Raw genomic sequence first — 11,353 nt, 5'->3', positions numbered from 1 at the left:
GTACAATATATAGTTATATTTATATTTTTAAACAGAGATTTTTAAAAACATATTAAAGCATAACATAAAAAAAATAATTCGTTAATTAATTAATATTAAATACAAATTAAATATAATTTTTCAGTTAATGCAAAAATTTTAAATATTTCAACTAGGACTATTAATATAAAATAAATCTACATAAGTAACGTTATATTCAATATCTATATAAATGTTGTATAATAACTAGATTTTGTTATAACAATTTTAACGTGATATATAATTATGCATGTAACTCTGTATACAAAAAAATATATGTATATAAATATATATATATTTAAAAAAGATTTTTTATTTCATAATTTAAAAAACGTTAACAGTTCATAAAAAATAAATTTTTTTTAATATTTCTTAATTTGATTTTTTTCTTTAGAGGAGTATATAAAATATATATGTATATTAAAAGTTTTATATATAAAAATGAGATAAATATATATCATAATTCAAGTTTGAGAAATGCGCTCATTCCACAACAGATCTTGATGAAGAAAGCTATATTATGTAACTTTAGCTATTTGTCAATAAAGCTTAGTTTTTGTGATATTGGCCATCTTCAAAAATTTGTTGTGAAATCACCGTACTCGGGAAATCGGAATAGTACTAAATATATTTTAAAAGTATTTTGTACAACGTAATTTAATGATTACACTTCTAAATACTTTCCGACATTGTTTCAATTTCTAGAAAATAAGCCGGTTCCTCTTTTATTATAAAATCATCATGTCAGACATCTTCAATTAATTGATCAAGGAGTATTGAAGGTGAAGTGTTTTCATTTACCAATGTGGACAGCTCCGATGCGTTATAGCCCAATAATAATTTTAAGTCACAGTCAAACTTATAAGCAAACCGTTTTCCGTTCACTTTTGATATCATATCACCATCATAATAATAACGCAGAGCACGTGACAGTTTTTCATAATTCATAGCAGGTTTATTTTTGCGTTCGCCCCATAACCGTGCTACACGTTCCGGGTCGATAAGTTTAAATTCACCTTCAGTTCCAACCCATTGTATAATGTTGGTATGTTCACGATCAGTTAATATATCCAATAAAAATTGCCAGAGTTGCACTTGTCCATTATTGCCGGAGCCAATACCACAGCTAGCAATAACAGCGTTGGTTTGCAAAGTTGGATTGTTTATTTGGTCTGTATCTGTAATTGGTTTCTAATTATATTAAGATGCACATCAACATCAAAGCTCTTTAATAACAAATCGTTTTCGATACTATCGAATCAAAGTAACAGTATACAAACTGCATCTATCTCCTAGCTAGAGAATCAATAGAAGTACTTACTAAGACCAACAAATAAGAATTTGAAAATTTACTAAATTTCAGTAAAAGAATTTACATCGGTCTATGAAAGTCAAGCTCTAACTTTAAAATGGGAGCACAATAGTCTTTAGAAATTGGAAATGCTGCGCACGGCTAGAACCATATTGTTTCTTATTTATTAACTATTCTATACTATCTAAGCAAATATAATATAAGCCAATTGTGGATAAAAAATTAAAACTTATTTTGACCAAATGCGAATGAATTTTAACTTACTTATTGTTTTGGGTTGAGTAAATGTTGAAGATTTTCGCATAATTTTCAGCTCCTTAAGACCGTTTGGATTGCTGTTCGTTTCGTCCTTTGCAATTTTTGCCAGCGGATGTACTACTGAGACAAATTTACATTCTTTTAATAATTGTATATGCGTCCAAAAAATATTGCCAGGATCTTTCGGTATTTTAGTACAAAATTCTTCATGTGTTAAGTTGCATAGCTCTTTACCTTCTAACATCCAGTCAGACATCTTAAAACCGCACTAAATGCAGTGTTTTAAAATATAATTAATGATATATATAATGTTAATATTTATGTGTATTAAATTTCTAACCAAGTTGAACTGACGGACAGCCCATTGAAACCAATGCTTCACTTGTTGTACATTCCATAAAAATGGATTCTCTGGTATTTTAAGACGCACTTGTTCTTTTTTGAATTTTAAATCTAACACCCAATTAAGACACGGTTGTTCGAGTGCGTTATCGGTTGGCTTATCTTTTTCCTCTTGAGAATCATCATCAGATTTATATTTATCTGCTCTTGATTCATGATTTTCTTCTTCCTTTCCGTTTATTTCAGCTACACATAAAAATTCGTTGTGTAAAGAAACATTTTTTACGAAATAAGTTAATATAAATCTTATAAAAAAACATTAGACATACCTAATGCCGCCTCTGTTGGTTTCAGTACATCAACAATGTTAATTCGTTGTGTTATAGTTTGTATTTGGACATTGATTTGTACTAAACCTTCACCTTTGACGCATTGATCAACAAGGTTTTTATGTGGCTCCAACTAATGTAAAAACTATGAATTAAAAAAGTAAGTTTGAATAGAAATTTACACACCTCCTGTGCATCTTGTAACATGAAACTGTAATCGCTTAAATCGTGTCCAATTTTCTGTCCCACCAATTGTCTAGAAACAAATACAATATTTGGATTATAAAATTATTGACAAATATATGTATGCTCTCAGAGTACCTTAACGTACTTAATGGCTCTCGTATGTCCATGTGCACTATTATAATATCGTCTGCCTCGCCATCGATTGCTCCTTCCGATTGAAACATGTTATCTGAATGAATAAAATATATTTTAATTATAAATTGTTTCTATATAACACTTTAAAATATTTTACCGTAGCCCGTCGTAAAATTTGTGGTTTCGAAATTATCAAATTTTGTGTCCATGCCGTTTACGCCTATAAATTTTACTTACAATATTCGCCTTTCTTAATACGAATTATCAGTAAAGTTCTTTAATATAATAATTATATTTTGTGAAACATAACTTTGATTTATTTTTATGAATGAATTTATGAAAGCATTTAATTACTGCTCAGACAAAATAAGTCCCAACAAATGTCAAACATATGTATGAGTGGCCACACACAGGGTTGCCAACAGTCTGTATTTTGTTGCAGACTTTTTTGAAAAATAATATTTGGAATATACTAATAACATATTATGGTGTATTAAAATTATTATTATTAAAATATTCAAAATTAAATTTTAAGAATTTCTTATTTATAATAAAGTTTATTTGATTAATATTCATATATTATATTAATGAAATAATAAAACGAAAAGTTTTTAATTTTGCAACAATTAAGTAGAGGAAGTTGGCAATAATATTCTTCGACCAAATCTATCAACCAAAGATGGTAAAGAAAAGAAACTGAGAGTAATTCGAAAAATTGTGTATAAAATTTTCTAAATTGTTCACATAATATTCAAAAGTTTGTGTAATGAGGTGAAAATATCAAGCAGTACAAAAGTAGAAACCCTAATGCTACACAGTGGTGCGTGATGATTTTCCCCATTATTATTAATTAAAAACAATACAATTTATTGTTGTAGAAAAAAGTAAATACATAAATCTCATAATATATTAGAAATTAAGATTTGTGCCAAAGTAGTATATACACTAAGGTCCAAGGCAAGGCAAGAGACTGGCAAATCGTTTAAGGAGTTGAGAGCAATAGCACAAAATATAAACCAGTGAAAAACTTTTTTAGACTCTTTAAACTCCTAATGGAGTATGGAAATAATAATAATAATAATATAATAATAATAAGATATTTGCAGAGTTGCACAGAAAAATAATCACTATTTCTATGGATACTAAAAATTAATCTTGACCAAAACGAAATTAACTTTAGCATAGGAAATCTATGATTAAACAACTAGATTAGTTCTTTAATCTCGATGATTGCTTTAATATACTTTTAGTCTCACAATTTAAACGCAGTAAAGAACTATATTCATATATTAAAACGGCTTTAATTATATTCATATTACAATCAAACACATATAATATAGTAGTCATGATTAATTTCACATAATGGAAGTGCTGTTATAGGACACAATCAATCTCTATATGACTGCATAATTCCCAGTTTCTTCTTGATTCTTGATTCTTCTTCTTGAGTTAGTGCTATTACGCACTTTTACTATATAATGGCTGTGGGTGCTTATCTCTACCCCACACTAGGCTTTAACTAGGCTAAGAAATCATATCAGTTTGTTCATGATGAAATTTTCAAATGACTACCTACGCGTTTAGAAAAATACAACATCTCGACGATAGTTGAATTTGACAGAAAACACTATATTGATTCGATTACCCCAGCTTGGTGTTATGTGCACAATATAAAACAATTTTTCGTAAATTTGGCGCATTTAACGCTCTGGAAATGTGGGTCCGATTCTCAGATTGGGTCCTAAATTGTCAAGTATATTATACAAATTGTTAGCTAATTCATAAGTCTATGTCAAAATGTCTAAATGACTAAGTTTTTATATAAATGTAGTAACTGAAAAAATTATTTTATGTAGATGAATGATACCCCTGAAGGCACTACACAGATAATTGAGAAGTAGTGCTGGATAAATAAAGTATTGTAAATACTTTGGGAGCAAAGAATTTACAGAGCAATTTTTTTTTTGAGTTGCACATTCTTCTAATTATATGGTAGTATGTTACTAGAATCATTCACAACTTTTTTATACTTTCCGTATTTATATACGAGTTATCTGCTATCTTCGCAACAAGTCTTTATCTAAACAAAAGCGACATTTAAGTAGTAAAAACTGGCGTCAACTTTACAACTTAAACAGTGAAGTACATAAACTTAGCTAATTGTTTAGATTGTTTCGATTAATAAGAAAAAAGTTTTATCTAAAAGTAGACATCTATTTGAATACAAAACACACTTAAAAAAATTATGAATAGATAAACATACTTGCATCTATTAAAGAATAAATTATTGTAGATGAAAATTTTGCGAAGTATTTTACAACAATAAACTTAGTTTAGAATACTTGTAGTCAAAAAGTAATAAAGGACTTATGAACTTAGGAAAACCGCCATAGATATGTGCTGGACACCACTAAAGAAAGTATTACTGACATCGCTTATTATTCTTATAACTAGAACATCAATTATTATAAAGTGAGTATAATTTCTGTTTGAATATGTACAGTACAGAGATGTGTTAGTGTGTCCTCCACTAAAGCAATTTGCCAAATAAAATGGTTGGTAAGACAGAGTACTGTGTTGTTGTCCGTCTTAACCTACCGTAATCATGTAGATATTTGGATTCCATGGTACCAGATTTCACTTTTGGGAGGATGTCTCATTAGGATGCACAAACAGTACAAAGTGATGTCAGGCATGCCTTACCTCGAGAATATTCTAACCTCTATCTATAATATGATGGATTTAAAACAAAATAATCTTAAAAGGTTGATGCATTCTATGTAATAAAATGGAAGTCATCATTTGATAATTTTTTTGAAATACGAATGATTTTAAATGTAGAGAATGCATAAAAATCGTTTTATTAATAAACTTAATAATTTAATACTGTTATTAATATCATGTATATACTAGTACACAAATTAAGGTACTGATTTTATGTATATAATCAGCTATGAAGCTTTAAATTTTGTGTTTTGTACCATTTGTGGAGATATCGTTTTTATTTCGTTTTTAATCATATTTATTCACAGTAGCACCATTTATAAAAAAAAATAAAACAAAAACAGCTGAGGGTCAGTTGCACCAAATCACCCTATTTCGATAGTGGTACTGCTATCGCTAAGATTGTCTTATTAAGAGAAGCTATCAGTTTTCTGATATTTTCTTTAGAAAGCGCCTATATGTAGTTATGTAGCTGTATCTACATATGGATGAGTAAATTATTAATCTGTGGTAGTAAATTTTCTACCTTTTAAGTTATATTACATCACTGGGTCCCGTTTTTATTTCGATTTTGCTGATAGATTTCTATTTTCTTCTGAAAACATGTGTTGACCATATAGACAATTTATGTATGTATGTTAATAGGAGTCTTTGAGAAAAATGTTTACATGACATCTAAAAATTTTATATATAATATAAGGTTGTTATATATAATATAAGGCTACATTAATTTCATAATTCAAGTTTGAGATAAAAAGTATTGCTAGTAACATGGATTTTGAGATGCAACGAGTAATATTTATAGACAGTACTAATAAGTGTGCAGATAACTAATAATTTACCTAAAATGCATATTAATTGCTACCATTGTTCTTATTGTATTAGAATAAGTTATTAGAATAAGCATTAAATAATTAAAATTTTTATAAGTGTAATTTTTGATTAAGGAAACAATTACTGAGTTTGTTATAAGATAAAATAAAACTTGAAAGTGTTTTTGTTAACAACTATAGTAATGGAAAATATTATGAAAGATAAGGAAAAGTGCGACAATTTGCTTTACAAAGGTAATTATCTCATCTATTGACACAATTTTAAGGTACACATGAGTGATTCTTTTTAAAGACAGACCCAGTTTTCAGTTACTACCATTAGACGATCGATGACATAATTGGCAAATATTGGCTTAATACATGCAAGCCATTTGCGATGATTGTTTGCTGAAATCAGCATTTCAACACGGCTGATAACGTCATGTCTTCGCTGAGGCTTGAGTAAACTGAACTGAGTTTCTCAGAAAGTTTACATACAAACTAAGTGGATTCTGCCTCGATTACTCATACTGTAAACATTCTGTCAGTAAGTTAGCATGTATAGATAATTTTAACCACAAAAAAGTGTTTTTTCTTATGTTGTCATTGCAGTTAAAATTAAATTTGAGCTCAGATCTGTCTTAGAACTGAGTAACAGTAAATAAATTTTTTTCGATTTTTTAATTAATTCCGTGAATTTTTCTTTAATTTTTTTATTTTTGTATAATCAATAAGTTTTTTCTTTTTTTTCAGGGCAGTTTTTTTTAATGAGCTCAGAGAAATTATTCATTAAAGTCGAAATGATTTTGTGATTGTTAAAATAACACCCACAAAAAATTTTATAATGAACCTAATTTCTTAATTTGTTAACTTAGTCATTTTAGTATCAGCTAAAATTTTCTAGAAACATTTTATTATAAATCATTATAATTGATGACACGTACTTAAACGAATTCACATGAATGAAATTGAAATCACTGTTCCTCCGAAATTTGTATTATTTTTTTTTTGTATTTAGCTTTCTTAATGTAAATTAAATGAAAATAGATACAAATTAACTTAAACTTACTTGGCCATTACAGCCATATGACGGTTTTTGCTGCGTTTTACGTACTTCACCTGACGTATCTACGTTTCAGGTACTCACATCAGGTGAAAATATTAAGTTGAGACAGGCTTAATATTTTCACCTTAAAGGAGGAGAAAGCCACCATCAACTATTTCCTCCTAATGTCACAATTTTGAAAGCCCATAAGTCTTTGTCTTTGCTTTATTAAGAACAAATTAAGGACGATACTAATATCGGGGTACAGCCAATACAGCTTGTCGTTCGATCGAAAACGATATTCGCCATTAATGCAACTAAGACAAAAGTTTTGTGCAAAACTCCTAAGCATTGTTTATGATTAATAAATTCTAATAAATTAATAAATTCTCCTCTAATAAATTAGGTAGGATGAGTGACTTGTACAAAGTTATTTTTATTTGTCGTTAGAGGATTCAGATGCTTAATTGCCAGCTGAACCCATAGTCAGATCTTATGGCAAGAGTTATTCTTTGTTGGATCTCTATGATGAAATCAAGTAGAGTGTTAATGCTAGTTAGAATATAAACAAACTAATAAACTGTCTTACAATTTTAAAATAATAGTTATCAAAAGAGACGTGGTGTTCAAATTGCTGGGACGCTATTTGACGATGAAAGGCATTTTATTTTGTTCCTCTTTTGAAGCTCAAATATTGCTTTATACTATTTTTTGCGAATTTCTTAACTAACACTTTTTAGATAAGATTAAAACGAGAAGATTAAGAGGAATTTAAAATGGGTCCTTTTTTGTTCAATGACAAGCAATATTATGGTATTGTTTCTACGAAACTTTTTTAAAGGTCTAAGTCAAATAGGACGGAGGAAGAATGACAGAATAGAGTATAGAGTTAATATAGAGATAAATAGAGTTGCTTTAGATGGCGTCATATTAGTCCCCCTATGAGAATTCATGGGGAGAATTCAAGCTGAAAAGAGACTAGGCCGTAGAGAGGGTATAGACTCATACAGTCTACCCTTCAACCATTCATATCAGATAAATATGTATCATGAAATCAATTTGAAAAACTTAAAAAAATGAAATGGCTTCTTTTTTTTAGTTTAATTGAAGCAGTATTAAATCAGGACAGTTAGTTATATGTAAGCTTGAAAGCGATAGAAATTATAACTTTCAATAACTTTGTAGTAAGTATTTTGGATATATAAGTATTATTTTTTAAAAATATTTTTTTTTAACATCATAATTCAAAGTATTCTCTCTCCACTCACATTCACGCATGCCGCCCCTTTTTTCTGATATCAAGGACTCTTTTATTTTCTTAGTGCTGCGAACAATAAATTGCAAATTAATTATCAATAAAATTTAATGCAAGTAAATTTATTACTGCTCAAATACTTAAATTATGTCCTAAAGTAATTGAATCGAATCTCCATAGAAATGTATCGGAAGGAAAATAGTTTAAGGAAATAATTTGGTAAACATGAACCATTCACTTAAGTAATTCATGTCCTTAAGCAGAAAAAGCAAACGCTTGATGATATTTATGCGTAAAAAAGCGGTGAAGCTCACCACAGGCCGCTGTGTCAAAACCAATAAAAAATAATGACTATAACAGTCCAAAAACACGAAATGTCAAAGGGCGCTAAATTATGGCGGGTATCAAAATTTTAATATATGTGTGAGACCCAAACCTATCATTTGCCATTTGCCTACTAAATTATTTCATTATCGGTAGGCATAGTGGGGTTACTATTTACGACTTGACCTAGAAAGTTCTACATTGAGTGCAAAGGAATTCTGCTAATTAATAAATTCATTTTTTACCATATATGAGGCGAGAAGAAAACATTCTTTCTTGTGCTTATAAAATATTTTGATTTATGCAAAAGAGCCAAAACACGCAAACAGCGAAAGGATGTGATAAAATTCGGTTATAAATTCTTTTGTCATTTACCGACTTTTTATATAAAATTCAGTTAAAGCTGCACAAAGGATGAGAATAATGTATGGGTAAGTGCAAGCAAAAGCGAATGACCCAATTAAGTAGAGCTCCGTGTATTTTGACTCCCAGCAGACTGTCATATAGAAACATCATAGAACCAAACGTTTTTGACATTTATAAAAATGGTTGCTTATCCTGTTTGTTTATTTCCTTGTCATTTGTGTATGTCGCCATATTCCATTTTTCCATTTTTATTCGTATGCTTGATTTTAATGCTTTTTTAGCACAAACTTTTCCTATTGATTAAATTCTCTCATATTTATGACGTCATTGTTGTGTTTGTACGGTTTTGATATACCATATAATCCTTGTTTTACTTCACTAAGTACGCATACGTATTGCTCTTCTAGCTCCTCTTGCATGACCATCATGATTTGTACTTTTCTGGCGCCATCGTGACTGCATAATTTTTTTGTTTGGTTTTATAAAGTTTCTTATTATTGTTTTTTTTATAGCCATTTTTTTACATATTTTTTATATTTTTTGTATTTTTGATTATTGTTACTGGAATAGTTTCGTCGGGACGAGTTACTGCATAAATGTTTGTGTGAGTTTTGTCGGTTGCAATCGGATTTAATAAGGATTAGTGACAACTGTTGCAAAAGAAATTTTCAATTTGCAACTATTGCAGCAATTTAAAAATAAGATCTTATATTAAAGAAAAATATTGAAAATAGAATATCCATACATTATTTTTTAGCAATTCTTGCATTTTGATTCTTGCCAAGTATATACATATGTACATGAGTTTTTTTCGGTTTTTTTTTTTTAAAGATGCCACGTAATTTTCAAGAAAAATTAATTTTTTTATCATAATATAAGCCATCGACTTCTAAATACTATGCCAGAATCCTGCCTCAGAAAAACTGCTTATCGTCTACGAATGCAAACCATTAGTCAAACCATTTTCCAATTTCCTAGAAATTGCTGAAGTGCAACACCGTGAGCGCGTGCCGCATTGATGCGAAGAAGTGATAGGCAGCCGGCGTCAGATCTGAGACGTACGGCGAATGTGGAAGGGTTTCTCATTTAAGCGATTTCAAGGTGTCTTTCACTGCTTTTGCTACATGAGATGGCGCATTTCGTGTAACAAAATTACGATCAATGCATCATTGAAGTTAAGCATTTGTTTGCGATGCCGTTATGTAAAAACGGTTTCGCTGGGATTAAAGAGTACATAATGTTAATACATAATACATAATTTTGATCCGGTGTCACACCGTTTATTTAAAAAAAATTTTATAATATATTTAATTTATAAATATGTAAAAACCGAGATTTAGATATTAACTATACATCCGGTAATGTGTGTCGTAAAGTTCCAAACAGGATTCGAGAAGTTGTTGAAGTACAAAAAGAAAGTACGTATTGTCGAATTAAATAAGATAGTTTTTATAAGACTGCTGGATGCTCAGTTGAGCTATATGATGATTAAAACCCTTAATTAAATTTTAGTACTATATAATAACTTTGTTCCCAACTGTTCAATTGGTTCTTTGTATAGACAGTTATGGTGAAATACAGTGCATGCGGTTTCGAAACTTCTGCTGGTCATCAACCTTATTGAAAAGAGATTTAATTAGAGTGCACAGTTTGCCAGAATTTAAATTAGATGATCGAAGTTTTCTCTAGATTGAGTAGTTTTTGAATATTGTTTTTTTTTGTATTTATAATAATAAGTAGGTAGCTGTTTTCTAATGTCAGAGAGCAGACATTACCTGCTACTCTTTAAGGAAACGGTAAATAGTTTCCTCTTCAAAGTAGATATATGTAAATATTTATTTCACGTGTTATATCAAAATAAATAATATATTCTAACTCATATATGTATATATATATCGAAATGCATTATTTAATTAGGCTTAGGTTGTATTAAGTTAAGATTATCAAATCGTATTGATGAAATTATTCTCCCAATATTAAAATATTTACTTAATATGTAAATCAAGTGAATCAGTTGATATAATTGAACTTATATTCTTAAATGAATAAATTTATTTTTTTAATGTACTTAATATAGTTTTACAGTATTTCTCGGAGTATATTGTAGCTACATTTTCATTTAAATATTATTTATTTAACATTATGTTTTAACATAACACGATGTTAGCTTATCATTAATATTTCTTTGGAAATTAACATTGCTTGTATGTTATTATTGCGATGATGTCATAGATGACGAACATTTTA

The 11,353-nt window shown here is 29.0% G+C and overlaps 1 protein-coding gene across 1 annotated transcript; it reads right to left on the bottom strand.

Annotated features, from left to right (window-relative positions):
• Positions 1 to 364: 364 nt before the first annotated feature.
• Positions 365 to 2,942, bottom strand: LOC119684821 (DNA-binding protein Ets97D-like). Its single transcript, XM_038098951.1, has 7 exons — positions 2,738 to 2,942; positions 2,581 to 2,674; positions 2,446 to 2,515; positions 2,260 to 2,392; positions 1,929 to 2,176; positions 1,595 to 1,856; positions 365 to 1,196 (listed from the first exon to the last, which is right to left on the bottom strand). The coding sequence occupies exons 1-7, from the start codon at positions 2,787 to 2,789 to the stop codon at positions 763 to 765; spliced, it is 1,293 nt and encodes a 430-aa protein (XP_037954879.1). The 5' UTR covers positions 2,790 to 2,942; the 3' UTR covers positions 365 to 762.
• Between the last annotated feature and the right edge of the window lie 8,411 nt (positions 2,943 to 11,353).

This window comes from Teleopsis dalmanni, chromosome 2 (genome assembly GCF_002237135.1).
Source record: "Teleopsis dalmanni isolate 2A chromosome 2, ASM223713v2, whole genome shotgun sequence".
Taxonomy (NCBI): Eukaryota; Metazoa; Arthropoda; class Insecta; order Diptera; family Diopsidae; genus Teleopsis; species Teleopsis dalmanni.
Note: the sequence above shows the minus strand (reverse complement) of the source record. Positions and strands in the feature narration are given on the sequence as shown.

Coding starts and splice junctions, on each gene's coding strand:
- LOC119684821 (XM_038098951.1), bottom strand. CDS start 2,789: ATGGACACAAAATTTGATAATTTCGAAACCACAAATTTTACGACGGGC. Junction 2,675..2,737: donor AAATTTTACGACGGGCTACG/GTAAAATATTTT, acceptor TTATTCATTCAG/ATAACATGTTTCAATCGGAA. Junction 2,393..2,445: donor TGTTACAAGATGCACAGGAG/GTGTGTAAATTT, acceptor TTTTTACATTAG/TTGGAGCCACATAAAAACCT.